General features: G+C 32.9%; 2 protein-coding genes across 11 annotated transcripts; one reads left to right on the top strand and one right to left on the bottom strand.

The window, feature by feature from the left end:
* Positions 796 to 13,020, bottom strand: LOC18594788 (pentatricopeptide repeat-containing protein At3g24000, mitochondrial). 5 transcript variants are annotated; one of them, XM_018124752.1, is made up of 7 exons: positions 12,932 to 13,020; positions 12,709 to 12,841; positions 12,454 to 12,573; positions 11,395 to 11,450; positions 9,616 to 9,832; positions 3,219 to 8,224; positions 796 to 1,699 (listed from the first exon to the last, which is right to left on the bottom strand). In XM_018124752.1, exons 2-6 carry the CDS (start codon positions 12,782 to 12,784, stop codon positions 5,070 to 5,072), a joined length of 3,624 nt encoding a protein of 1,207 aa, XP_017980241.1. In that variant the 5' UTR covers positions 12,785 to 12,841; positions 12,932 to 13,020; the 3' UTR covers positions 796 to 1,699; positions 3,219 to 5,069. The 5 variants fall into 5 exon arrangements, with proteins under 5 accessions (XP_017980241.1, XP_017980237.1, XP_017980238.1 ...); XM_018124748.1 differs by lacking the exons at positions 9,616 to 9,832; positions 11,395 to 11,450; positions 12,454 to 12,573; positions 12,709 to 12,841; positions 12,932 to 13,020 and having other exon boundaries at positions 796 to 1,023; positions 1,241 to 1,699; positions 3,219 to 7,950; XM_018124749.1 differs by lacking the exons at positions 9,616 to 9,832; positions 11,395 to 11,450; positions 12,454 to 12,573; positions 12,709 to 12,841; positions 12,932 to 13,020 and having other exon boundaries at positions 3,219 to 3,340; positions 4,939 to 7,950.
* Positions 13,318 to 17,451, top strand: LOC18594786. 6 transcript variants are annotated; one of them, XR_001928802.1, is made up of 10 exons: positions 13,318 to 13,408; positions 13,539 to 13,643; positions 13,736 to 13,784; positions 13,871 to 14,190; positions 14,306 to 14,945; positions 15,088 to 15,131; positions 15,571 to 15,763; positions 16,093 to 16,225; positions 16,350 to 16,450; positions 16,992 to 17,451. XR_001928802.1 is itself a non-coding variant. In XM_018124753.1 (9 exons), the coding sequence occupies exons 4-7, from the start codon at positions 14,164 to 14,166 to the stop codon at positions 15,760 to 15,762; spliced, it is 780 nt and encodes a 259-aa protein (XP_017980242.1). In that variant the 5' UTR covers positions 13,318 to 13,408; positions 13,539 to 13,643; positions 13,736 to 13,784; positions 13,871 to 14,163; the 3' UTR covers position 15,763; positions 16,350 to 16,450; positions 16,992 to 17,451. The 6 variants fall into 6 exon arrangements, 1 of the variants encoding a protein (XP_017980242.1); XR_001928798.1 differs by having other exon boundaries at positions 16,093 to 16,237; XR_001928799.1 differs by having other exon boundaries at positions 16,093 to 16,265.

Genomic DNA, 27,385 nt, shown 5'->3' with positions numbered 1-27,385 from the left:
TTTTCCTATCATGCTTGCAACCGAAAACACGATTAAACCTTCATTCAATTTTGGTCTCTTCTTTTTTTGTTCTAAGGTCGAAAAAGACGATGCATTTATACCAAGAGGATCTTTGTCTTTTGCACTTAGACCCTTCTAAGACTCCTATTTGCACCTAAGTCCCTCTTTGTAAAATTGTATACATACAAAATTGACAACTGCCCCCCTTACCATAATTCCTATTTATACATGTTTTTCGCTCTGTGAACCTCACATAGATTAATTTCTATTTATTTATTTGGTCTTTTATCGCTTTTTGTTTTTATTGAACCTCACATAAATTGGCTTTTTTTAAGTGTTGTTTCATATAAATTAATACTCCAAGTAATATAATTCAATAAACATTAGAACTCTGTTAATTAATTAATTAAAATTCAAACAATTGAAAATTATAATAAAAATTGACAAAAATAATCATATTTATCCATTATATTTTTAAATTATCATTTAAATTTTATTATTAATATTAATAAGATTTATCTAATTTGTAGATATATAAGAATTCAAAGAGCATTGAATGGTTTTCATTAAAATGCTTTTCTTAATCCTAATAGTATTAAATAATGTATATATTAAAATTACAAAATTTCACTTATATATAATTGAAAACTTAATTGTCTTTTTTTACATAATTGTTGTTAATTATAATTATCTTTTACTTATAGACAATTTTAATTTTTTTAATCTATATATAATTATTATTTAAAAATAAATAATAAAAGAATGTATTCATGTGCAAAACATGTATCCAGAGAGTTATGATGAAAAATATTCATATTCGAAGATCAAACAACTGCCTTATTCTGAAAAATGGTCATTCCATGAACCAAACAATGACCGAAAGAGTAATTTGAATAGGAGGGAAGTGGAATGGCCAAACATGCTGTAAGATTGACTTAAAACCCAAGAGCAGCAGGAAAATGTGTTACCCATCATATCATTTCAGCCGATAAGTGGTCAGCCTTGCTCCTCAGAATTAATCACCTGAGAAAAATTAAGCAATCTGAAATATATCACATTAAAAAACACTGTAAAAAGATGGACTTGATAAACGAAAGAAACCACACAAGGCTCAAAATAACTTCTCCGGCATCCTATCAGGCTTTCTCAGTCGTGTTCATGGAAAAACTACAAAGAAAAATCAGAAATATCTCTACTTGTGCAACTAGGCAAGCATATACTGCGAAGATACAGAACTCACACAGATCAATCTAGATTGCAGAACACCAAACAGCTAGTGCTTGAAACTTTTCCTTTCACATCTCAGGTTCGAAATTTTTGCAAGGGGAAGGTGGGGTTTCTGGGATGGGAGTTAGCTACCTCCCGTTGTGCATCTCAAGCCCAGTGAGCTACCATATGTACCAAAAAGAAACGCAAACACAAAATGAAAGGAAAATAAAAGAATGCATGCAAGGATCATTGCCAAAAGTTTGATTTTCCTGTTATATGCGGTCACTGGGCTCCTTGTAATGCCTTGCCTTCATAATATTGAGATCTGAGATTCTGGTTATTCCAGTCTTTAACAAAGTCTAGAATAATTCCTGTGCAGACTCCGACGAAAGATCAGAGAAAAACATATTTTTCTCTTCTTTCAGCCAAGTAGCAAATTCATTGTCCTTAGAGAAACAGTCCTCCTGTTATAGCTCTTGAACCCATGCCTCTGCAGAAATGAAGTCAACAACATTAAGTTACAGTCAAACAAAACCCTGAGATGTCACTCCCATGCAAAAAGGCAGAAACTAGCTTTATAGGCGGGCAAAACGATACATAGACATAGGACTCATGCATAATTTGTCTTAACCCTACAATTCCAAATTTCACTTAACAACTTATGGTTTAAACCATCATACAGCCCCTTATCCCCCTTAATCCTAATAAAAGAAGAGTGGAAAAGTTAAATATTACTATTGTAACTACAAGATTTTTTTTAGATACATCTTTCAAGGCGAAAATATAAGAATTGTCTCGTCATTCTCATATTTGAACTGTATAAAACCCTTTGAATGGTATAGTAAAGCACAGTGTATTTTTTTAAAATAAAAAATTTAACCACAAGTTCCACGGATGGAAGCATAATTTGTAGGGCTAAGCATGATTGGATTAAAACCAAAAAATCAAAACAAACCGACTGACCTGGATTGGATTAGATTAGTTGTAGAGTGAAAATTTATTATGGTTTCAGTTTGGTAAATTTTGAAACCAAACCTAACTGAAAATCATATTAATAATTAAAAATATATTAATATATATATTGAAACTATTTTTAATTGTATAAGTTTTTTATATATTTATATTTTCATCTAAAAAATATATAAGTTTTCTTTAAGACTTGGTGATATGTATTTTTTATATATTTGCATGAATGTGGATTTTTTCATTTGATTTTGAGAATGTTTAAATTGTGTAAAAATTCTTTTGGACTTGTTAAGAAGGCCAAAACCAACCAAATTATTTCGGTTTGGTTTGTATTGGCTTCAGAAATTTTAATACCGAAATTTTTGGTTTGGTGTGAGTTTTCTCTTGAAACCAAAACCAAGACCACACCGCACCAGGCTCAGCTATTCAGTTGCCCATCAAAATTAGGCAACTTTATTGCATCAACCTTTCTGAAAAAGGCAAAATGCTAAAGAAACCATCATGCAGCTTCTTAATTAATTAAGACAATTCNCCCCCAAAAGCCATACCCCCTAAAACAACTTTCCTAATTAACTGGGGGATGTGTGAACTTAGTGGAGAAAATTTATGAAAGAACAGTACCAATAAGACATCTAGCGACTAAGTTACTTTCAGAGCATCCAGCACAGCATGAAGGCATGAAAGATGGCATACATATTATGGCATCCAGCAGTACCACAATTCTCCACATGTCAGTATTCATAATATATGTGTTTTTTAGATTCCTCAAGAATACAAACAATCCTAAAATCTAAATGTTCATCAGAATCCTTACTTTGCTTTAAACAGTGAACTACAAAAGCAGCAATATGTCCAAGTACATAGATTCAATTCTACCCACAAACCTCTATTTGACATCATATGCCTTAAGAAATGAACTAATATTTGAAAAGATGGTGAAAAACACATCAAAATCAGGGGCTGCAGTAAATAGATAAAAAGACTTAAAAACTAAAATTTGATAAAAATAAAGGTTAAATTCTTTAATGTTGAACATGACTCACCATGTGATGGTCACCCTTTGTAATGTTCACTTTTGTGCTTCTTCTACTTATCCTTGAGTCAACCACAGTGTGCTGTGATATATTGGTTTTGCATAGTGCAAGAGACAAGCAATGCAGACCAACTGCAGTTCTCAATCATTTTCAGAAAAGAACATTGCTAAACATTTAGCAAATATTCAACGCATAACTCCAAATTTTGGTACATGATAAAGTGAAATAAGGCATTCAACAAACAAAACAGATGGAGTCATGGACCAAATGCAACGCAAAGCCGTGTGGATAATCACCACAATTCTCAGAAAATAAAATTATCAGAATTCTATTTGCAAGCATTTTAACTCTACAATTCAAAAGAATAAAATAATATATCAAATGGAAAAGAATGTGCTGTTGTGGGTTTCTGATTATAAACTTACGTTTTAAGTCCTAAACCAGCCAAAATTCAATATTGTTGGATAGCACATTTTTCTTCTAATTTCAATTGATCTATTCATAACTGATATCTACAAATAATCATATATTGTCCAACTTTCAACAAGGGAAAATAACCACATTCAAACCCCAATGCTGATGAATACACCAACCAAAGCCATGTAAATATATAGTTTAAACAAACAACAGCTAGAAAGCCAAGATTGATTGAAACACTTATGTGGGTGAACTGATCGTAGTGAATGTGTGTGCATAACTATCTCAGCTGAATAGGTTCTTCTGTAAATACTAAAATGAGATAACTAGCATGCACATCTCCAAAAAGTAGCTCCCCCTGCCAAAGTATTTTACAAAGGTCTGGATAAATGATTTATTACTTTCAGCCTATTAACTAACTATTTCAATTTACAAAATACAATAACCTAACTCAAATTTCACCTTGCAGAGAAAACAATGCTCGTAGACCAGATCTAATTCAAGCGCAGAGTTGGATTCGCTACAATTCTCAAACGATAAATTAGTAATAGTTTAACTACAATGTTGCATGTAAATCATTCCCTCGATCATTGGAAGCAAATTCCTGCGATGGTCTCTTCTGATGAACAAACTATTTAATTAATGAACAAAAACAAAGTTAAAATTTTAGAATAATGTTCTTCTCTCTTAATTTCAGTCAATCAATCAATATTCTCTCATCTAATGTGTTCCTTCCAAAATTCATATGTTCTCCGACTTTCAGCAGAAGCAAGGAACCTAATAAATCTGTTAAAAACTTAATGCAAATAAACACATAAACCAGAGGCATCTAAACATATGGTACACAAATAAATTCACACCTTCACAATCAATGCACAATGAAACACATTTTATGACAGCATTATTTTAGAGTGTCTTAGCGCATGTGCCTACAAGTGCCAGGTGCATGTGTGCATGACAGTCTCAATTAAATTAGGTGAGATGCCGCCTTTATCACAAGGCATAAGGTACTTTACATGCCATATATAGAAATAGCAGATACTTTAAGCTCATCAAAATGGCAAATGCACAACTCAATATTGAAATTTGCTGTTCTCTTATGTAATTTTCCCTCCTAAGTATGTTTTACTGTTCTCAGTTGAATTCAAAAATAAGGTCACCAATCCAATAAACAGATCTTCAATTCCTTTCAACCAATCAACCAACAAAACAAAATCAACATTAAAAATTTGAAACTCATTAAACAACAAGAACATGAAGAGTCTTCAAACCATATTCTCAGAAAAATGAATAGCTGAGATCTTATCGGTACCTTCAAGTTGGACAGTTAGGTTGCCTGTTGCCCAAATCAATGCCAGGATCTGGACCTATCTATTTAATACACTAGTAGCACATTTACTTTATATTCTGTAAAATTCTGCTTGAGCTCAAAAATAGCTGTTCTCACCAGTAGTCAGAACAAGAACATTGGCCACCACTAAAATGGTGGAACCGGTAAGGATCCCTTAATATAATTTTTCGCTTGATAATTCCACTGACAAACTTGTAAACAGAATGGCAATCACCACAAACACGAAGGTTCTTGAAAACTCTAATAGTTGAACCATCTGGAGTATTTATCAGTCCAAATGCAAGGGCAAGTCTCTCACTGTGGTTCCAAAGATTATGCTCCTTTTGTTCTTCATCTGTGTCTTGCAATGCATAGCTAGTATCAGGAACATAACCTGCTTCTTTAATCATTTTCTTAAGCTCTCCCAACTTCGCATATATTTCAATGGTCTGAGGATGTGTTTGGTCCCCCATTCCAAACGAACCCACCTGGTTCTTCAACTTCACCCAACTGCACGCAGGTTTCTTCTTTATGTTATACAACCCCATTTGACTCCTTACATCCTCTACATCCCCCCATTTCCCAGTAGTTGCACAAATATTAGAATATAGAACATATGCAGAGTCATCTGATGGGTCCAACTCAAAAAGATGTTCTGCAGCTTTCTTCCCAAGTTCCAAATTGCCATGGATTTTACATGAAGCCAACAAGCTCCGCCAGACAAGACCATCTGGCAGGACAGGCATTTCATTGATAAAAGTTTCAGCCTCAGCAAGCCTTCCTGATCGTCCTAGAAGATCAATTATACATACACAATGTTCTATTGCTGGTGGGACATTAAACTCTTTGCTCATTGCAGCGTAATATCTAATACCCTCATCCACCAGGCCCCCATGACTGCAAGCAGAAAGAAGAGAGACAAAGGTAACATGGTCAGGCTTCATCCCCATTTCTAGCATTTCATGGAAAGTTTCTCTTGCCTTCTGAAAATACCCATGTCTGGCAAAAGCTGATATTAATATGTTCCATGATAATCGTGATCTACTGACTGGTTGGGGAAGCATTCTTAAAACATCATCCATTTCCCCACATTTTCCATACATATCCATTGCAGCATTTGTAACAAAAGGATCCGAGTCAAATCCAAGTTTAACTGCCACACAGTGGAGTTGTTGGCCTTCCTCCAAAACAGCCAACTTAGCGGTAGCAGCAAGACCTTCAGAGAAGCTGAACTGATCTAAATCGATGCCAGCAGTTCTCATCTTCACAATATGTTTTAAGACCTCTTCGCCAAGACCATGACAAGCATTTGATGCAATAATTGCATTCCATGAGATAGAGTTCTTATGAGGTAATCCATCAAAGATGTAGTTACTTGATTGGAGATCACCACACCTGGCATACATTGTAATAAGGGAATTCTGCACATATTTATTGGATTCAAATCCTGTTGAAACAACATGTGCATGGATGGGCATCCCGAGTTTCAGTAAATCATCAGGGGTCAAGCAAGCACCCAGAATATTTGACACTGTAATGTAGTCCGTTTTTATACCTTCTGCTCTCATTAACTGAAAAGCTTTTACCGCTTCATCTGTTTCTTCATTTTCTGCATGGCCACCAATGAGTGCATTCCAAGTAACTTCATTTCGCTTGGGCATCATTCGGAACACCTTTTTTGCTTCAACCATCATACCAGACTTTGCATACATTGTAACTGATGCATTTCCCACAACCAAGTTCTCATGCAGACCTGTAAGAATTACAAGGGCATGCACAATCTTTCCTTCATCAATAAATGCAGCGTTTGAACAAGCTGCCAATGCACTTGTAAAAGTCACATAATTAGTTGCCTTTTTCATTTGAAGCATTTTGATCAATAATATTAGGGCATCTAGGCTCCTCCCATCTCTAACATTACCGGTAATCATGGAATTCCAAGAAATTACATCCCTCTCTGGCATTTCTTTAAAGACAAATTCTGCATCATCCAACCTTCCAGACTCAGAATACATACCTAAAAGTGAATTGCATATACAAAGATTTGAATCCAATCCCAACCTAACAACTAGACCATGAATTCCTCTGCCCCATTTCATATGATCTACTGAACTGCAGACAGAAAGCAAAGTTGCAAGAGTAGTAGAATTTATTTTCTCATGAACATGACGCATCAGACGAAAAAATCTCAGCGATGCTTCACAAAGTTCATTCTGAGCATGTGCAGAAATTATTGAGTTCCACGAGATTGTGTCCCGTTCATCCATGTGACTAAAAACATAGCAGGCCTCTTTTAGACTCCCTAAACTACCAAACATAGATATGAGAGAGTTAGCAACAGAAACTTTATTTTCAAAACCAGACTTTACAACATGACCAAAAACATGAAGACCCAATGATTCATCTTCAAGCAACGAACAAGCAGTTAGCACAGTAGCAAATGTGTTCTCATTACAAGCAATCTCTTCTTCCCTCATTTCCCAATATAAATGAATAACATTCTCCAAATCTCCATTATCTAAATATCCAAACATCAATGAAGTCCAAGAAACAACATTCCTCTCTGGCATCTCCTCAAAGAGCGTTTGCGCATCAAAAACTCTTTTGTAAGCTCCATAAAAATGCAACAAACAAGTTCCCACAAACACATCACATAACAAACCAATTTTAACAACAAAACCATGAACTTGAATCCCTTCAATAAACATACAACCCGACCTATCACAAGCAGTTATCAAGCTCGAAACCAGAAACCCGGAAGGCCAAACACCAAAACGCCGCATTTCACAGAACAAAAACATCACGTCTCCATATAAACCAACATGAACAAGGCCGGACATGATAGTGTTCCAAGAAGCAGTATTCCTAACAGACAAATGATCGAACAGGTACCGAGCGTAATCAATAAGACCAAACTTCGAGTACATATTGATCAATGTATTAGTCAAAAACACACTTAGAGGGACTAAACCCTCGATGCAAAGTGCATGTAAGGCTTTGCCAGTGGTTTCTCGGGTGATTTGAGAGAAACCCTTCTGGTAAAAGCATGAGATTTCGGGGTTAGGGTGGTTTGAGAGGGAAATGGTGGCATGGTTTCCGGGTTTTTCTTCTTCTTCTTTTGCTGGGCATTGAATCGAGAAGATGGCGTGAAGTTGAAAACGGGTTAGGGAGGGAAGGGTGTAGAGAGCAGTGGTGGGTAATGGCAGTTTTGATTTGAGAAGGTTTCTGCAGCAGCGAATAGCCAGCTCTGTTGGTTTTTGGAAGAAAGAGAAATAACAACGGTCAATTCCCTTGGTTTGGGCTTTTGGAGGGTGGAGGCTTGAATTTCAGTTTTTTCACCTTTTTATATATAAATAAATAAATAAATATATATATATATATATATTATGGAAAGTCTTCGGTTTGATTTGCAGCAAAATAACAGAAAGAGTTGGAATCTAATTTTGGACCTCAATCTCTCAAAAAAGGCGTGATAATCACTAGTTAAATATATTTATAAATTATTAAAAATGTATTAATATTTTAGATCATTTTTATTAATCATGACTATCAAATTGGAAAAGAAGAAGTCCTTTCTTAGGAAACAATCCCAGTTTATTTCTTGAGCAACTGAAACACCCTGGTAGACTTCATCCAAAGAAGCTGGAGCAGACAACCATACAGCCCTCCTATCCTCCCAACCGCATAAAAAGGTTCCTCAAGTCATTTGCACCCTAAGCATAACTTCATCGAATCCGTCCCTGTAACTAGACACACAACTGGTTTCTCTAAGATCTAAAAGTTGGTCTTCCATGCCAGGGATGTTAATACTCTTTTTTCAATATGTGTCTCTTGGCAACCTTTCTTAACTGTTTCTTGGCTCCACCTTACGTATTTCGTATTGTCCAAGCCTAAATTGACTGAGTTTCACTGAAGTTGAGCTCAGCTCAATTACGTAACCAACTTTAACTCTTAGATTGGTAGGAGCAGCAGTGATCAAAGGAGCTTGATTGGATGAACACAAACAGGCTTTTATCCAGTTGTTTATGTCTTCCCCCTAGGGGAGGATGAGCAGCAGCTCAACTTGAAACCACCTAAAAACTCAAGATGGAGCAATGTATAAGCAATCTATGAGAGCACAAGCATTTGACTCAGTGTACTTTAAGATTTATTTAAAACAATAGCAGCAAGAAAAGAGGTTAATCTTAATTTCCAACCTCTCCTTTCAAGGGCCTATGCATACAAGGGAAAAATGGGACATGTGTGCTTCTAGGAGGTAGTTTTGAAGTAGTTATTTTGATGATTTTTATCAGACATATCATTTCTGCTTTAGTCATTGCTCTGCTCTCCAAAATAAACCCCTGTAAACATATGCCCTGATAACATAAGTAGGGAAAAAAAAAGCCAGAAGCTTGATGAAGAGGCTAAACAATGGGGGTTAAATAACTTCTTTGCCATACTCTCAGGCTTTCACAGTAATTTTCATGGAAAATCTATGAGCAAAAGATTAGAAATATTTCTACTGATGCAACTATGCAAATGCACACTGCAAAACTACAAAATTCATCCCACACTAGACTGCAAATCAGCATATACAAAAGGAAGGAACAAAAACATAAGAAAACAAGTAGGGATCAAGCTGTTGAAAGTTTTTTCTCTTCCCTCCCTACTGTTTGATTTTCCAGTTATGTGCAGTCCGCGGGCCACTTGCAATGCCTTCATAGTATTGAGATCCGAGCTTCTGGTTATTCCAGTCTATAACAAAGTCTGAGAATAATTCTCGGGCAGACTCAGACGAAAGATCAGAGAAAAACACATGTTTCTCTTCTCTCAGCCAGGTAGCAAATTCATTATTCTTAGAAAAATAGTCATCATTGGATAGCTCTTGGAAATGTTTCTGCAGGAATGAATTAAATAACATCAGCAAATAACAAATTAAACAAAAACCCTTTTTTAAATGTCACTCCCACACAAAATCCACCAGCTGTATATGCAGGCAAATGTTATATAGACATAAGATACTCATGCATGTCTAGTCATGACCCTACGACTTCAACAGTTCACTTCTTTTTTTTTTATTTTGAAATTTAATAATTCCATTGAACAACCTGGGGGCAACAACCCAAACCAGGCATGGGACGATTTCAGGCCTATGAGTTTTGATGTGAAACTCATTTGCATAAAATCCTACCCTTAAGAAACAAAATGGCCAGAGCTCTGTTACACAAATTTCAGAGCAAATGCCCACTGTACATTCCCCAAAATCCCCCTGAAACACAATCCATATTTACTCACAGCATCATGATCCCTCAAAAATATACAGCCAAATCCTAATCATTGGCAAACTAATTACACAGCCATATACATCAGTCAGCATTCATCAAACAAAAAAAAATTGAATCTGAACCATTCAAACAAGAACCAAAGCAAAGGGAGGAATCAGGCACTCATGGCCAGCTTGAGGCTTTGACTTTCAACATTTCACTTAACAACCTATGGTTTAATATTTCAAAGGTTTTCCTCCTTGATTCCAATAGAAGAAGTGTGGAAAGTTAGATGAAAATTTAACCTCAATTTGATAGTTTTATTGTTTTTTTTATTGTTGCATGGCTATATTCTTTTTGTACATTACTAAAGGTATGTCTAAGATAATTATTGCATTCTTATAGAAGAAGTTAAACTATATAACCCCTAAGACCAAAGGAATAAAGTACAAAGCATGTAGTAAATGAAACATTTGAAACTATAAATATTCAGGGATGAAAAGCTTAATTTTTTGCCCTTCAATTTTACCAACTTATTGAATCTTGCCAACCTATTTTGACAAAGCAAAATTCAACTGAATACATAATGTAGCTGTCTTAATTGATCAATACATTGGATAGGACTATTGATCATCTCTCCACCCCCATCCCTCAAAAAATTTGCTTTTCTGTTTGCCAGCAAAAATTAGAAATTTATTTTCAGAACATATTAACTTAATTGCAGAACATATATAAAAAACAGTACCAATATGACATCTAGCAGCTGAGTTGAATTCAAAGCATCCAGCAGTGCAGCATGAAAAGTGGTTGGCATCTAGCACCACCACAATTCCTTCTACATGTAGCGAGAATTCATAGTATATGTGTTTTTCATATTCCTCTCAGGAACGAGAGAGGACAGATGATAATTTCGAAGCTTTAAATAAAGAATTATGCCTTTTGTTTTGAACACCCTCCCCTCCCCGATACACACACACAACAAAAAGTATGAAAGCAACATGGCCAAATTATATTACATTAAATTCCCCCACATGCCTCCATTTTGACATCATGTGCATTTAGAAAGATCTAATTCTTGAAGACTTACAGAGAAACATGTCATTACCAGGTGCAGCAGTAGAAGGAAACTATAACTTAAAACTACAATCTGATAAATATCAATGTTGACTTCGAAAATACGAACAAGAGGACTCACCAAGGTGCGGTCACCTTTGTGATGTTTACGTTTGCCCTTCTCCTTTGGCTTCTTCTCTGAATCAAGCAAAGTATGTCAATGTGATATAACTATTTTGCACAATGCAGGAGAAAAGAAACGCAGAGGCTAGATCAACTGTAGTTTCTCAAGCACTAGCACAAAAGACCATTGCTAAAGATTTAGCAAATATTGGAAGCATATTTCAAAAAATTGGTACAAGAAAAATTGATCACACCCTACAAACAGAAGATTGACTTCATGCAATAGAAAGACATAGTTCCATATTCACTGCTATTCTCAAACAATAAATTTATCAGAATTTGATTAGTAAATATTTTAAATATAATATTCATGCAAGCAAATCAATCCTTCAAATTCAGTCATTGGAAGTGAATTACCGTGGTGATCTCTCACCATCAACTTACACTTTTTAAGTCATGAACTCACGAAAAGTTAGAAATTTTGGATAGCATACTTTACTTTTAATTGCAATACATTTTTCCATACTCTCTCACCTGATGTCTTCCCATAATCATATATGCTCCAACTTCCAACAAGAGCAAAGAAGCTAAAAAGCTTGTCAGAAACTTAATGCAGATGAATGCTTCTAAAGAGCATCAACACCTTTACAACCAAAGTTTTAAGAAACAAATTTCTTGATGACATTGATTCTAGTGTGTGTGAGTGTTGCTATCTCAATTGAATTGTCACTTCTACAAATGTTGTGGGATTGCCCTCAGAAATCCCCCCTTTATTAATAGGCAAAAGATGCTCAAGCTAAATTCCATATCGAGGAATAGCAGCTGAATAAATATCTTAACTCATGATTGAATACTCATTGTTCCTTTTCCCCCTCCTGAGAAAGCTTTACTGTTCTTAATTGAATTTTAAAATTTTTAAGTCAACAAATACAATGCAAACCATACCAAAAATATAAGAAAGCTATAACCCATTAATTCAAACTTTTGCCGCATCAAGAAAATGCTACTCATGCTCAACAAAGACCAATAATGAAACCAATAAAAAAAGGGATAATTTTGAACTTAATAAGCATAAAACCTTTATCAGAAGAGTGTTTGTGAGATTTCTTGTCCTTTCTCTTCTCTTTCTTGCTATCCTTTTTCCTGCTTTTCCACTCCTCTTCCTCTCCTCTTCTTTGCCTTTTCTCCCTTCCTTCATCTGCAATTTTAAGGTAAACCCAAATATAATCATCCAAAACAAAAAAAAAAGGAAAAAATCTATCAAGGAAATGAAAAGCTATTCAAAGGAGAAAAAGATAAACAATAAAAAATTGATTTGAAAATTCGAGCGAACCTTCAGATGCAGAAGAAGAAGAGTATGTCGATCGCTTCTTGCTCTTCTTTTCCTTCAACTTCCTATCGCTTCCCATTTTCCTTACGATTTTTTTATCCCTTTTTTCGCTTTTCCCAGTTGTAACAAAAAAGCGCTGCGTTTTATAGTGTGTGGTAGTCAAAAAAGTGTTATGGTCAACACCTATAAAACCCATCATTAAAAAAAGGAAAAAAAAAGTACCCACAAGACACAAACTGTCCGCCCTTAACAAGCCAGCAACCACCACCCAAAGCCGGCGAATATCGGCGGAGCCTCAGTTAACCACCATATTTTGATATGGACGATTCTGATATTATTTTGGATGAGCCACTTCTAACACAAGAAAAGAAATTGCTTTTTCTTCTTCTTTCGGAAAAAACAAAAGTTGGTTTGTTTTTTGGGCGTTTAAATTAAATATTGAATGTTTTTGGCAGCTCGAGGTGGTGCCAAGTTTCGACCCAAGGCTAAATGTAAAGCTAAAGATGGAATATCTGGCTCAATCCCTTCAAAACTCCCTGATGCAGTTCATGCTGTCCAGCCTACCGATGTTGTACATGAGAGTAGGAGCTCACTAGTTGTGAAACCCTCCCGAGTGGCCATCCCTGATTCTTTGCCTGCAGAGGTTGCAGTTTCCAATGGTTGTGATGATTCATATTCTAGAGTAGGAAGATCAGTTGGGGAGGTAAAAGAAAAGATATTTGCTATATCTCTCCTTCATAGTATTGGCGTATTCAGTACAATGTTTTTTTTTTTTTTTGAATTCGGGTTCAAATTATTCAGTTCATGGTTAACATATTGATGTTAATTTTCAGAATGCAGACATATTTTTTGGGTTGGAATGTCTTGATCAATTTATTACTCAATCTTCTAATAACAATGGAGGCATTCAAATTGATGATGAAAGAACAGGGAAACAGGTGAATATTAGTACTCCTATAAAAATTTATAGTCTTTCTCATTTGCAATTACTACCTTGTATTAATTTGGTTAGAGTATTGATTAATTTCAGGAAGGAGGAGCCTTTCCTGATATTACGTCTGCTGGGATCATTGCTTCTGGTACGTGCTAGATTAGCTACTATGAATATTCCTAATTTCTTGCAGGGTGTTTTTTGTGTCTTTATGAAACCCTTGTTGATTTTTAGGACGGCGTGCTGGGAAATTCAAACCCAAGCCCATGTTACAAATTAGTGTAGTCACCTTGCAACCTGCTGTGTGGATTCTGTTGTGCATCCTCCAAATTCTCAGTTTGATCCTTCAGAAACTATGATTGGAGAGAGCTCAATTTCTGACTTTCCACCTGATGATGTTCCTGATTGCTCACCCATGGATTTACGTGCTTTTATTCCTAAAGATCCTTCTACCTCTGAAGTTCCAGCGAATGAGGAACTGGTAAACCTCACAGAAGCTTCTAACTCAGGTGTTGCCCTTTCTGGAGATGTTCCTGGCATGCCTTAAAAAAGTGGTAAAACTTTTCCTGCACGTCTTTCTCCTGTATATAATCTTGGACTTGGATAAAAATCTTTTGAATTTGCTTTATGTGATGCTATCCTGTTTATGTTTCCTCAACTGGTACTCAGAGTTCTAACATCAGGCAAAGGAAGGCCTCTCTAGTATCAAATCTTTCTCAAAAGCCCAAACAATCTTCCATTGGAGAGGAGGAGAATGAAAATGACAAAGCAACAAAGCAGTTGAGAAAGCAGGTGACTAGTCCTCAGATTGTTGTTGATCATGAGGATGGGACTTGCAATGATGATGGCCCAGCCGCTGGACTTCCCGGTAGCTCTGCTATAGATGAGGATAAAGATGATGATGGCAATTATGATGACGAATATAATGTGGAGAGTTCATTTCCCACGAGGAGAACTTCTAGGAGGTCAAAGAAACCTGTGGCTGAAAATGAAAAACCTCTTCGAAAGCTTAAGATAGCTGATGAAAAACAAGCTCAAAAGCATGAGAAAACCAATGAAGCATCAGTTCAGCCAGCAAAAGAAAGACCTAAGAAATTTTCTCATTCAACTCGCAAAAAGAGAAGATTTGGTTATTACAACTTGTAGACATTAAAGTTGTGAGGATTATTCTTTATCTATTTATTAATAACATCCCTTTTCTTTTCTAGTGGATAAGTCTTTACTGCACATTACAGAGGATGAAATTGACTTTGCAAAGGTGGCTTTGAAGTATATCATTTTGTTTGCAGATTACAAGGAGCAGTTAGCGGTACATATTCTGTTTTTCTATAAAAGTTACCATGCTTTCCCCATTACGCAAAGAACTTTAGCATTAGAATAGTCATTTGTATTATCTTTGCTGATTCATTGCTATTGTCTTCTACCTGACCAAAATCTGTCATATTATGCAGAAGAAAGATGCCAAAACATAAAAAATACCATTGATGAATTGAAGGTACTAGAATATTTTAACTAGAGTTGCAGCTGGCTAGAACTTTATGTCTAGTAGGCTTTGCAATACCATTATCATACTTTTAGTGTAACACATAACAATTCAATCAATACGTAGCATTTTTTTTATTGCAATTTAATTTTTGGCATCTTAAAGGCATACTTACCTCTCTTTTTCTCTGACCCCCAATATATTTGTATAAATTCACCAATGCTACTTTGAGTGGAACTGTTGTTAGAATAGGCTGAGGCTACGTTCATCTAAACTTCACCATGCTTTGGGTAACAATTGCTTCCATTGTTATTAAGATATATCTCTTTTGGTGACAAGAAATTCTATAAATGAGGGTGCTTGTTTTCTTGTTTTTTCTGTTTTTTAATCATTTCTGACATTATGTGCAGTCCACTGATTTATGTTTTTGGTTATATTATTTTCTTTGCAGTGCTCAAAAACTTTTCATGCGGAAAATGCTAATAATGAAGAAAACTCCCTTGCTTCAGAACAAGACCAAGGTTTTACAGACGATCAAGTGAATAGTAGGGCTCAGTCAAGTTCTTTCTGCTTAAATTACCAGTCTTACATGGACAAAGAACCCACAGCAAGATGGTCAAAACAAGACAGAATTATTTTATAGGGTATGTGCATTAAGAATTTTATTTTATTTATTTATTTAATTTTTTTTTGCTTCCATTGGAAACCGACTACTCTTTATATCTGAAAATGTTGCAGAAGGAGAAAAATGCATAATATGTCTTTCTTATTTTGTGTGTGTTTGTGTGGTTAGTACTGCAAAAATGTTTTTGTTGGGAGGATGTGTCACCGAATAGATGTTGTAAAGTTACTTTGAATCCCATTTTAGGAATTATTAAGAGACATGGGATGAATGTCCAAGGAATCTTTTGCCACTTTCTGGCATGAGTTTATTTTCTGATTTTCACTTGATTTCTGCTGTCATATCGTTTAGGCCATTCAGCAGTTTGGGCCTGATTTTTTAGTGATAAAACAACTTTTTACTGGAAGAAGTCGTCATCAGATCAAGTTAAAATTCAAGAATGAAGAGCGTCAATATCCATTGAGACTTTCTGAGGCTTTAGCAAGTTGTGCTGATGGTGGAGTTCCTTTTTTGTTGTGTTTTCAGTCAAGTGCTTCACTGATCTCATTATTGTGAGTTCTGCCATGCTACAAAATATGGTGTAGTAATCTTATTATACTATTGTGCAGATCATGCCTATTTTGAAATGGTGATCGAGCAGTTGCAGCAAGTTTCTTAGGCAGAGGAGGAGTCTAATGGAGATGTTTCCATTGATTTTACACGTGAAGAGGTAAAGTTGACTCCCAGAACTAATGTATGTTTCCTTTTCTTTGTTTTTATTGTCGATAGGATGGTAATTTGCCATGATGCTATGTTGATGAGGAAATATTGTGTATTGAACATGTTGAGGAGTTGTTATGTCCTGCCAAAGGAATTTGAATCAATTTGTGGGAATGAGCTCTATGAATTTAGAAGAGTTAGCTATTACAGAATTGTTGAGAAATTAGAAGGTGATAAACACAACAAATTATTTAGGAAAAAACTATCCAATCCTTTTGTCTTAGTCATTGAATCTGGAGAATGCCAGTCAGATTCTCTTACTTGCTTCATGTATTTTACACCATGGCTCACATTTGTCCTGCATGCTAATCACGACCATGTTCCACTTTTGATTTTTCTTTTCTTTGGATGGTGGTGGGATAATCACAGTTATGACTTATGACAGTTTAATAGGGGAACTTAGATGATGGATTAATATTTTGGCTACATTCTTTCTATCCTCTGTAGCTATCTCATTAAATATTGCCTCTTTCTGGTTGACGTGCTTGCAGGATGAAGCAGCAAAAGCTGAGCAGGATGAGGATGTAGCATTCAAAGATCAAGGAGCAGATGTTACTGAAGACCATAGTGCTTTAAAGTCCAATGAAACTGATGATAATGATGAAATATTGAGTTCATATAGAAGTGCATTTTAGTAATCAAGACCAGAACACAAGTGGTGTAGATTTTTTAAAAAAATATGAAGGAAAAAAAAACCTGAAAAATGAGAATATCAATTATTTTTATGTATTTTCCAACTGATTTTTAGGCAATGTTTGAATCTGGCTTTTGCAAAGGGCAATTCTTGCAAAGGGGATTGAAGATAGGATCTTGTTTTCTATAAGAAGAGAGATGTAATTATCAATTAGGTTATGTCATAGTCATGGGATGTACATGTTGTCTATAGAAAAGCATTTTAAACTATTTGTATGGTACCTTGTTCTTATGATAAGTCTTGCTTATTATTTGACATGTACTTTTGTGTAGATGTATGGTGAATCATCCGATTTTAAATTTGTATCATTACAACCAAGTGCTATTGGCAATCAATTTTCTTGAAGTGCAATACTTACTTGTCTCTCAAAAAGTTTTCTATTTCTTGATATTACTATTGAGTTTGCTTTTGGCATTCATGACTACTACTGGCATTAGATGCTTACAGTGGGGAGAGAGGTGGGAACCTGAACTATTGGGTTGGTTGCCCCCAGAGGGCGAGAACAGCAGCCATGGTGATTCAATGATGCTTTAATTGTGAGTGTTTTGGATTTGTCTCTACGGTGTGTGCCTGCATGCATATATCGTAGAGAAAACTATATATTCCAAGCCTGTGATTCTCCTTGTTCTTATTTTGATTAGGTGAATGTAAATTATTTAGTTTTATATTATTATACATAAAGATAATTTTGTAAATTAATATTCTATTTATCACGTTTCCAAACCCAAAACTGTAATGTGATTTTGTTCAATATTTTCTTATGATGTAATGTCATTTTTCCAACAATCACATTTTCGATAAATATATTACCAACAATCATGTTAGTAATAAAGCTGCAAAGAGTAGCACAAGAGTAATTACTCTTAAAAGAAAGCAATTTTCGAAGAATAAATGTCTTAAAGTAAATGGATGATAAAGCAGCATAAAAGGATTGAATTTGGAGGGAAGGAAAAATACAAATTGATTGTTTTCTATTATTTCTCTCCTACCATTAAAAAAGACAGTTATTTTCCAATTCCACCCCCTTTTCTTCAGAGTTTGGGTTTCGCAGTGACACAATCTGGTTTTGGTCATAGTAATAGAGAGTTCCACCTGAGCATTAAAATATGCACGAAATTAAATAAAAATAACCCAACCATACTTGATTCATAACTGCGTACTTGTGCATTACCTAGTTAAGAGTTCTAATCAAACAACACCTTTTCCCAAACAAGAATTCAATTGTGTATAAATGTGGGTTATACATGAATGTGAATAAAGCCGTCGCCTTTTATTTCTTTTCATAGAAGCATGAAGAAAGACCATAAAGACAACAAGTCCAAATCCATTGAAGAAATTTTGAATGAAGGATTCTTGAAAGAGAACGACATTAATGCTGCTTTCATACTTGCTTCATTTAGGAGCAGTGCTCCTGATTTGGAACAAAAGAGAAGAGAGGTTCTTCGTCAGCTTAAAGGCAAAGACAAGCAAGAAACAGCCCGAAAGAGAGGTCAGATGATAATGTTAGACAAGTATCAACCCCCAAATATCCCTCCGGTCGCAACTTTGGCCCACCTCATTGGCGAATGTAGCAGGCCTTATTCAAAGCAGTTGACGGAGACTGATTTGAAGGATAATCAAATAAGGCTGAGCTTGAACAAGAATCATGTTGGAAAATCCTTCATACCACTGCTCAAGGAACATGAGGATGTCAACAAGGGAATCCAGGTCATCACATACGACCCGGAAGGGAAGGAGTATCCAATGAAATTCGTTTTCTGGACTTCCAAGATGTATGTGCTTACCACTTCTGGTTGGAAAAGGTTTTACAAAGACCATGCGCTGAAAGAATCTGATATAGTTACTGTTTGGATGTTTCGTCATAGGCACACACACAATCTTTGCTTTGCCATCACTTGGAGAAGGTCGCCAACAGCACCCAGCGTAGTCAGAATACAAGAAAAGGCCACTAGTTCTCAGTATTAATTAACACATAGAAATAGAATAATGTTTGTAGCATACATATTAGGACAGGAGTTACTTTTCATAGTTTTTTTTTTTTTTCTTAAATTGTTGGATATATATACATAATTGGTCGGCTAGAAAAAAAAAAAGATATATATATATATATATATGTTATAAATATTGTTGTTGAGTACGTAGAATGTATGAATTGTATGTCTAAATTAATCACTTGATATTTTGTCAAAAATTCTTCTATATATCTTGGTGTTAAGATGTCCAACCAAACTAACAAAAGCAAAACCAGGAACTCCTGTACCCATGAAATATTAGGATTACAGTTTCTACCATTAATATTAACATTTTTATGTATAAATAAATTTGGCAAAGGGATTATCATATTGTTTTAGAATTAGTAAAGAAAAATTATTTGATATTATTCTCCGAGTCGGTTTGATTCCAAAGAAAAGAGAAGGTAGATGAAAAATGTCTTCAAAAGACATTTCAAGTTGATCGATATAATTTTTTTTGTTGATCTGTAAAATATTTTATATTTGTAAAAATTTTAATTCTCCCTGTCTATAAAATTAAAAATTTTTTTGGAAATAACTTGTCAATCTTATAAACAAGAGCCATAGTACACAACTTTTATCCTTAATTTGCTAATTCATGTATACTAAACTAAATAATTAAACGATTTTCTGTCCTATAATATTAATTTGCTAATTTATGTATAATAAACTAAATAATTAAGTGATTTTCTGTCCTATAATATGTACTCTATACATGGAGCTCTATTACATACCCTTCTCCGTTTAGTGCAGAGTTTGTTGATTATTATTTTGTCTGCTTTTGTACTCCTAGGTTCTTGGGAAAAAAATATTTTTGTTAGCATTTCAAAAAATAAATAAAATTTAATATTTTACTAATTGTTTTGTTTACTGGATATTTAACTAGTTGTTTTTTAAGTATTGGAATGAGTTTTTAAGGTTTCAAGGAAATAAACTTAATCGGTGAGAAGAAAAAAAAAAGAAATAAATTCAAAGAAAAGCCTTTGTTTCAGAAAATATGGAAAATATTTTGAGGAAAAAAAGTTGGAAGACATTGAAGGAAGTTTGAGTAAGGACAATGAGGTTAGTAATGCTTCTAGAACTCTTATTTCCTTATGCCATATAAGATTAAACGAGAAACACCTTGTTGTTTTGGAAGAGCTAAAAAGAGACTAATCTCCGGATTAAACACTGCAAAAATAATGAGTTTTTTTGACGAAATTTTCTGTTGAAAAATGCCAAAATTTCATTGGAAATTCCGTCCTAGAAAGTGTCATCGGTAATACTTTCCATTGAAAATCTATCAAAAATTTTCATTGAAAAAATACATAATTTTGTCAGAAAAAAAAACTACAAAATTGTAGGTCAATTCCATTGAAAAAGACCAAAATTCCAATGAACTTTTCCATTGAAAATGCTTTTCTTAAGGAATTTTGTTGGAAATTCTTCTATATATCTATAGTGTTAAGATGTGCAACCAAACTAACAAAAGCAAAATCAGGAGTTTGTAGAAATTCTCCTAACTCTTATGCACATGAAATATTAGGATTCCCTTTAAACTTTATGGCTCAAGTATAAATAAATTTGGCCAAAGAATTATTATATTGTTTTAGAATTAGTGAAGGAAAATTATTTGATATTATTCTCCAAGAAGGTTTGATTCCAAAGAGTAAAGAAGGTAGATAAAAAATGTCTTAAAGTCCTTCTTGGGTGCAAAAGACATTTCAAGTTGATTGATATAATCTTTTTTGTTGATTCGTAAAATATTTATAATTTTAAAAATTTTCTCCCAAACAATGTTTTAGAAAAAAACTTTTCAATCTTATCAACAAGAGCCATAGTACAACTTTTATCCTTAATTTGCTATACATATATAGTAAACTAAATAATTAAGTGATTGATTATTTGCTATACATAACGTTCTCCGTTTAGTGTAGAATTTATTGATTATTTGGTCTACATTTGTACTCCTTGTTTATTGGGGAAAAAATATTTTTGTTAACATTTCAAAAAATTAATAAAATTTAATATTTACTAATTGTTTTGTATACTAGATATTTAACTAGTTATTTTTTAAGTGCCCGTTCGATCTTTTTTTTTTTTCAATTTATTTACTTCTTAAAAATAGAAACCAAACCAAACAGGGATTTTGAATAACTCTTAAATATAGTAACTTTTTTTTAAAGAACAATTTTTTTTTTAAAAAAAAGAGCTTTAGGAAAAGTTCCAGTTACGAGCTTTCTCTTCTCTTTTCTTAAAAACATGCCTCCTTTTAGGAAAATTTTTCTTTTTGTTTCAAAAATGTCGTCATCTATTAAGAATAATCCCAAAATTATCCATTTCCATTTTTATATGATTTATTATAAATTATAAATTTTATGTTATGTAAAAATGTTTTTTTATATTTTTAAAAGTTTGTTTTAAATAAATAAAAAAATAAAGTTAACTTTTTTCCATTGTAAATAAAGAAATTGGTGATTAATAGAAAGTTATTTATTAAATACCTTTTATAGTAATTTTAACCAAAATTGGAACTTATATAAGTTGTTTTGCCAAATAACTTATCTATAAAAAAGAGCTTATAAAGGTAAATCTATTAAACATATTTAAGTTAATTTTAAAAGCTATTATTTTTCATAAGAGCTTCATATTAGCTTTTAAGTTAAAAAAAAAATCAAGCCAAATAGGCCCTAAGTATTGGAATGAGGTTTTAAGGTTTCAAGGAAATAGACTTAATTGGTCAGAAGAAAAAAAAAGAAAGAGATTCAAAGAAAAGCCTTTGTTTTAGCAAAAAATGGAAAAAGATTTTGAGGAAAAGAAGTCGAAAGACATTGAAGGAAATTCGAGTAAGGACGATGAGGTTAATAATCTATTAGTTGTTTATATTCTTTTAGAGAGAAATTTTGTGTTCTAGTGCTATAGATAAAAATCCTTTTTCATTGTCAATGCTTTTGATTTTTTTATTATTTTTGCTTTTTAATATACATTTGATTCTTTGAGAGATATGCAATGGTAGATGGGTCTAGACTTGACAATTCGTGTTAGCGTGTTGTAATTGTATAAGACACGATTAGACAAGAAACACGTTAAGGCTAAATATGAACACGAGACGTTTAATATTTGTGTCTTAAATTTAAAACAAGTACACGTACACGTTTAATACACGTGTAACATGACACGATACGATTAACACGTTTATTAAACATGTCAATTTACGACACGACAAGATTAATAACACGATTAACACGTTTAACATGATTAAATAAAAATATTTATAATTAAATATAATTTTATTATTTAAATTTAAAATCTATAATCATAACAATAATTATAATAAAATAAAAATAAAAATAACATAAAATAATCACCAAAAGTTAAATATTAGGGTTGAGTATGTATAATTACATTATACCCTTTATAAAATTAAAAAAACTTATTAAAATAATTATTTAAAATTATTTATATAAGCTTAAAATAGTTTTTAACTATTAATTCTTAATAGGTTAATAAATGTGTCATGTATATACGTTTGAACATGATAACACAATTAAGTAAACGTATTTAAACGTGTTTTAAATGTGTTTGTCGTGTTAGACACGTTAAGACACGAAAATTTTCGTGTCTTAACATGTCAGATATGATTAGACACGAAAATTTGTGTCTTAATGTGTCAGACATGATTAGACACGAAACACGTTAAGATTAACCCCAAAACATATTTAACTCGTGTCTTCTTATGTCATATTAACATGTTGTATTCAAAATTACCAAGTCTAGATGAGTCTATTTTTTTAGATCAATTTCATTTTCCCTTACACTTGATATTTTGTCAAAAGTTCTTCTTTGTATCTATCATGGATCTATCGAATTGGTACCATTTATATGTATATATGATACTATATTATAACTTCCTTTAACAAATTCCTTTAACATGCTAATAATAGATTTAATTTCACTTTCTCTTGAAATTTTTTTTATTGATTTAATATTTATGACGTTAAAAATTAGTTTAGTCATAAAAGACATTGATGAGTACTTTTCTAATATTAATTTGTTGGTTGACTGTCTGCATTTGTACTTTTTTTTTATTGGAATAAAATTTTCTTTAGCATTAGTTTTAAAAAATTAAAAATTTAATATTTTACTAATTGTTTAATTTGTTAGTGGATATTTTACTAAGTTCACTATTGGAATGAGTACTTTTTACCATAATCACAAGGTCAAAGATTTAATTCTATATATATTTTTGTATGACAAGTTTAGTGATATCTACAAAAATTGTGACGTTGTTGGGGTTGGGCTGAATATAAAGAGGAAGCAAGACTCGTCACTCCTGCAATGATGGTGGTGGTGCTTGTAGTTGCAGAACGCAGGGAAAGGAGTTGTGCAAATGTTTATACAACAAGACGCCTCAAAGCATCCAACTTCAATATATTTGTATCGTAAATGTTTCAAAGATTCTAATCACTTGAACAACTAGTCAAAGACGAGATACGAGTAATAAATTTGTACGTACGTTGCTTTCGTTAAAGGAGTTCACTTGGAAAAAAATTAATTCCTCAAGGGGGTTTTTCTTTATTCTATTGGATTGATAAGTAAAGATGACAAAACTAAGAGTCAAGTGTCTTTACGTTGTATTTCTAATTCTACATTGCATGCATGTGAATATAGCCAATTAACTGTATCATCTAAAATATTTTTATTCTATTTAATTATTTAATCATTTAATTTATTCATTTCTACCTTGGATTTGGAAATTCTACCGATATTCTATTTTTATTTTATCTACATTTTCAATTTCGATATCTCCATTACTTTGACTAATACTGAAGAAACAAGATCAACTTCTGAACAGAGTAACTCACATTGAGTTCATACCCAACAGATTGAGAAGACCATGGAAATACTACCAATATCGCTGAAGTTGAGGAATAATTAAAGAAGATAATGAAGGATAGTCCACATAGGCTAAGGTTGAACGATAAAGACATTGAAGAATTCTTAATATCGCTGCTAAAGGAAGATAAGGATATTAATAAGGAATATTTTATATGTGAATTAAATGAAAAAATAACTAGAGGAGGAAAGAGATATTTTATAACTTTTATAGATGATTATTCTAGATTCACTTATGTTTATTAATTAAAATAAAAGATGAAGCTTTTCAGAAATTTAAAGAATATAAATTTATTGTGAAAAATAAAAAAGGGTAGGAAAATCAAAATTCTAAGATGTGATGTAGAAGGAGAATGCTTTCCTCTAGAATTCGGTAATATTTGTGAAGAAAATGGTTTGATACATAAAAAAAAAAAAGTGCTTCTTATTCAACACAAACAAAGTAGATTGATTAAAAAAAATAGAATTTTGGTTGATATGACAAATGCTATGTTATTGAATGCACATTTTCACACGATTTATGTGGGGAAGCCTTATGTCATATATATTGAATAGTACATACACATTTGTTGAAATTTAATAAGACATTTTTGTTAAAAGGCTACAGACACAACCTTCAATGTCCATTAAAATAACATATTTCTAAACTAGACTCCATTCATTAAAAAAAAAAAGCATTTTGCAATAGGCTCGTTGTATATTGGATATTCATTGTCTGTAAATCCTCACAGCAGAAAGTGTATTACAACATGCTTCAAGTCTTTCTCTTCTTTTCTTATTCTATTTTCTAACACCCCCGTCATCACATACAACTGGCAAGGGAAGCAGTACCAAATGATATTGAATTGTTGGTTTTCCAAGATCAAGGTATATGTGTTTGCTACTCTGAGGTGAAAAAGGTTTTACAAAGATCAAGGATTGACAGAAACTGATGGAAGTTACTATTTGGATGTTTCATCGTAGGCACACTTAGAATCTTTGCTTTGTAATCACCTGGTGAATGTCTACCACAACAGTTGCAGTCAGAATAGAAGAAAAAGGCTAGTAGTTTTTAGCATGACGCAAGATTAGAACAAGAGTTACTTTTCCATACCTTCGAGTGTATTTTTTAGCAAGTTTCTCTGATTTCTATTAGTTGTTTATGATTCTTTTAGAGAGAAATTTTGTGTTCTAGTGCCATAGATAAAAATCCATTTTCATTGCCAATGCTTTTGATTTTTTTTATTATTTTTGCTTTTTAATATACATTTGATTCTTTGAGAGATATGTAGTGGTAGATGGGTCTACCTTTTTAGATCAATTTCATTTTCCCTTACACTTGATATTCTGTCAAAAGTTCTTCTTTGTATCTATCATGGATCTATCGAATTGGTACCATTTATATGTATGTATGGTACTATATTATAACTTTCTTTAACAAATTCCTTCAACATGCTAATAATAAATTTAATTTCACCTTCTCTTGAAAACTTTTTTATTGATTTAATATTTATGACGTTAAAAATTAGTTTAGTCATAAAAGACATTGATGAGTACTTTTCTAATCTTAATTTGTTGGTTGACTGTCTGCATTTGTACTTTTTTTTATCGGAATAAAATTTTCCTTAGCATTAGTTTTAAAAAATTAAAAATTTAATATTTTACTAATTGTTTAATTTGTTAGTGGATATTTTACTAAGTTCACTATTGGAATGAGTATGACAAGTTTTGTTGATATCTACAAAAATTGTGACGTTGTTGGAGTTGGGCTGAATATAAAGAGGAAGCAAGACTTGTCACTCCTGCAATGGTGGTGGTAGTGTTTGCAGTTGTAGATAGACTTGTCAATATGGGCCAGCCCTGCCCCAATTTTTGTGGGTTGAAAAAATATGAGTAAGGTTGGGCCATATCATTTTTTATATGGATTGTGAAATCCCCAACCCAGTGCACCCCTTGCTAGCTCATAGGTTGGGTTGGGCCAGAACATTTCTTTTTTTTTCAAAGAAAATTTTATTTTTATAATTTTACTTAATAAATTTTTTATTAATAAAATTATTTTATAATTTAATTCATAAATTAAAATTATTAATTTGATAAGTAAAGATTAAACACACTAAAATATATAAAATAAGTAATATTATTGATAATTAAATATATAAAATTATTAAATTAATTAAATTATTAATTTTTTAGCCCATAGACTAGCCCATCCCAACCCACCCCAGCCCACTAATTTGGGCCCGATTTAAAATATGAGCTTAAAAATTCAAACCCAACCCACCTCATATTAAATGAAAAATAGTTGCAGAACGCAGGGAAAGTAGTTGTGCAAATGTTTATACAACAAGGCTTCTCAAAGCATCCAACTTCAATATATTTGTATCGTAAATGTTTCAAAGATTCTAATCACATGAACAACTAGTCAAAGACGAGATACGAGTAATAAATTTGTACGTGCATTGCTATCTTTGAAGGAGTTCACTTGGAAAAAATTAATTCCTCAAGGGGGGTCTTTCTTTATTCTATTGGATTGGTAAGTAAAGATGACAAAACAAAGAGTCAGGTGTCTTTATGTTGTATTTCTGATCTCTCAAATATAACTTTCATGATGGACTTAATATTGTGCACGTTAGTCTTCGACTCCTTCACATTGCTCTTCATTTCTTGATAGCCCCCAAGTTCAAACGAAAAAACTCGTGAATCATTAATTGAAGGTATTGAACCACAAGCAGACTCAGATGTCGCAGCTGGGGCAAATAGTGAAGCAAGTCGCATCCTGGTGCTAAATCCGTAGACATGGGTTCGAGTGGTTTGCAGCCCTCCATTTGCTTTAGATTTTAATTTTAAAATTTTAAATGTAAATATTAGGAAGGAAAGGCATTTTATTTTTTAAAAAAATTAAGATGAAATATTAGAAGAGATGTTTGTTCTTTAGTTATATAATACAAAATTAAACAACTATTCCTATATAATTTAATACATAAACATTATATAAAAACACTGATTGCAGAGTTAGTGAAATCAGTCATTACGTAGAATAGACAAAATAGATAATGTGCTTTAACTTAAATTAAAATTTGATTTAAGCACTAGCAAAACATATAGTTATATATATATATATATATGTATATAAGTTATATCAAAATTAAATTCCGTAAAAATCAAATAAAGATAATGAAAATGAGATGGAGGGAGGGAGGGAGAATTAAGCAACGGTTAATATATTAAGAAAACAAAACAAAATGAATAAGAAATTAAGCATAAACTCTCCATATTAAATTACAAATTATTCATATTCTCTTCATATTTTTTATTTTAATATTTA

Source organism: Theobroma cacao, chromosome 7, assembly GCF_000208745.1.
Source record: "Theobroma cacao cultivar B97-61/B2 chromosome 7, Criollo_cocoa_genome_V2, whole genome shotgun sequence".
NCBI classification, from domain to species: domain Eukaryota; kingdom Viridiplantae; phylum Streptophyta; class Magnoliopsida; order Malvales; family Malvaceae; genus Theobroma; species Theobroma cacao.
The sequence above is the reverse complement of the archived record's forward strand: the minus strand, read 5'-3'. Positions and strand labels throughout refer to the sequence as shown.

What these genes read in the sequence shown, in the direction of transcription:
- LOC18594788 (XM_018124752.1), bottom strand. Translation starts at nt 12,784, where the DNA reads ATGGGAAGCGATAGGAAGTTGAAGGAAAAGAAGAGCAAGAAGCGATCG. An exon ending in ACAAAGGTGACCGCACCTTG is followed by an intron (nt 9,833 to 11,394) that starts GTGAGTCCTCTT and finishes TCATTCCTGCAG; the next exon opens with AAACATTTCCAAGAGCTATC. An exon ending in GCGGACTGCACATAACTGGA is followed by an intron (nt 8,225 to 9,615) that starts AAATCAAACAGT and finishes GTTGTTATTTCT; the next exon opens with CTTTCTTCCAAAAACCAACA.
- LOC18594786 (XM_018124753.1), top strand. Translation starts at nt 14,164, where the DNA reads ATGTTCCTGGCATGCCTTAAAAAAGTG. An exon ending in TGGCATGCCTTAAAAAAGTG is followed by an intron (nt 14,191 to 14,305) that starts GTAAAACTTTTC and finishes ACTGGTACTCAG; the next exon opens with AGTTCTAACATCAGGCAAAG. An exon ending in TCGCAAAAAGAGAAGATTTG is followed by an intron (nt 14,766 to 14,844) that starts GTTATTACAACT and finishes TTTCTTTTCTAG; the next exon opens with TGGATAAGTCTTTACTGCAC.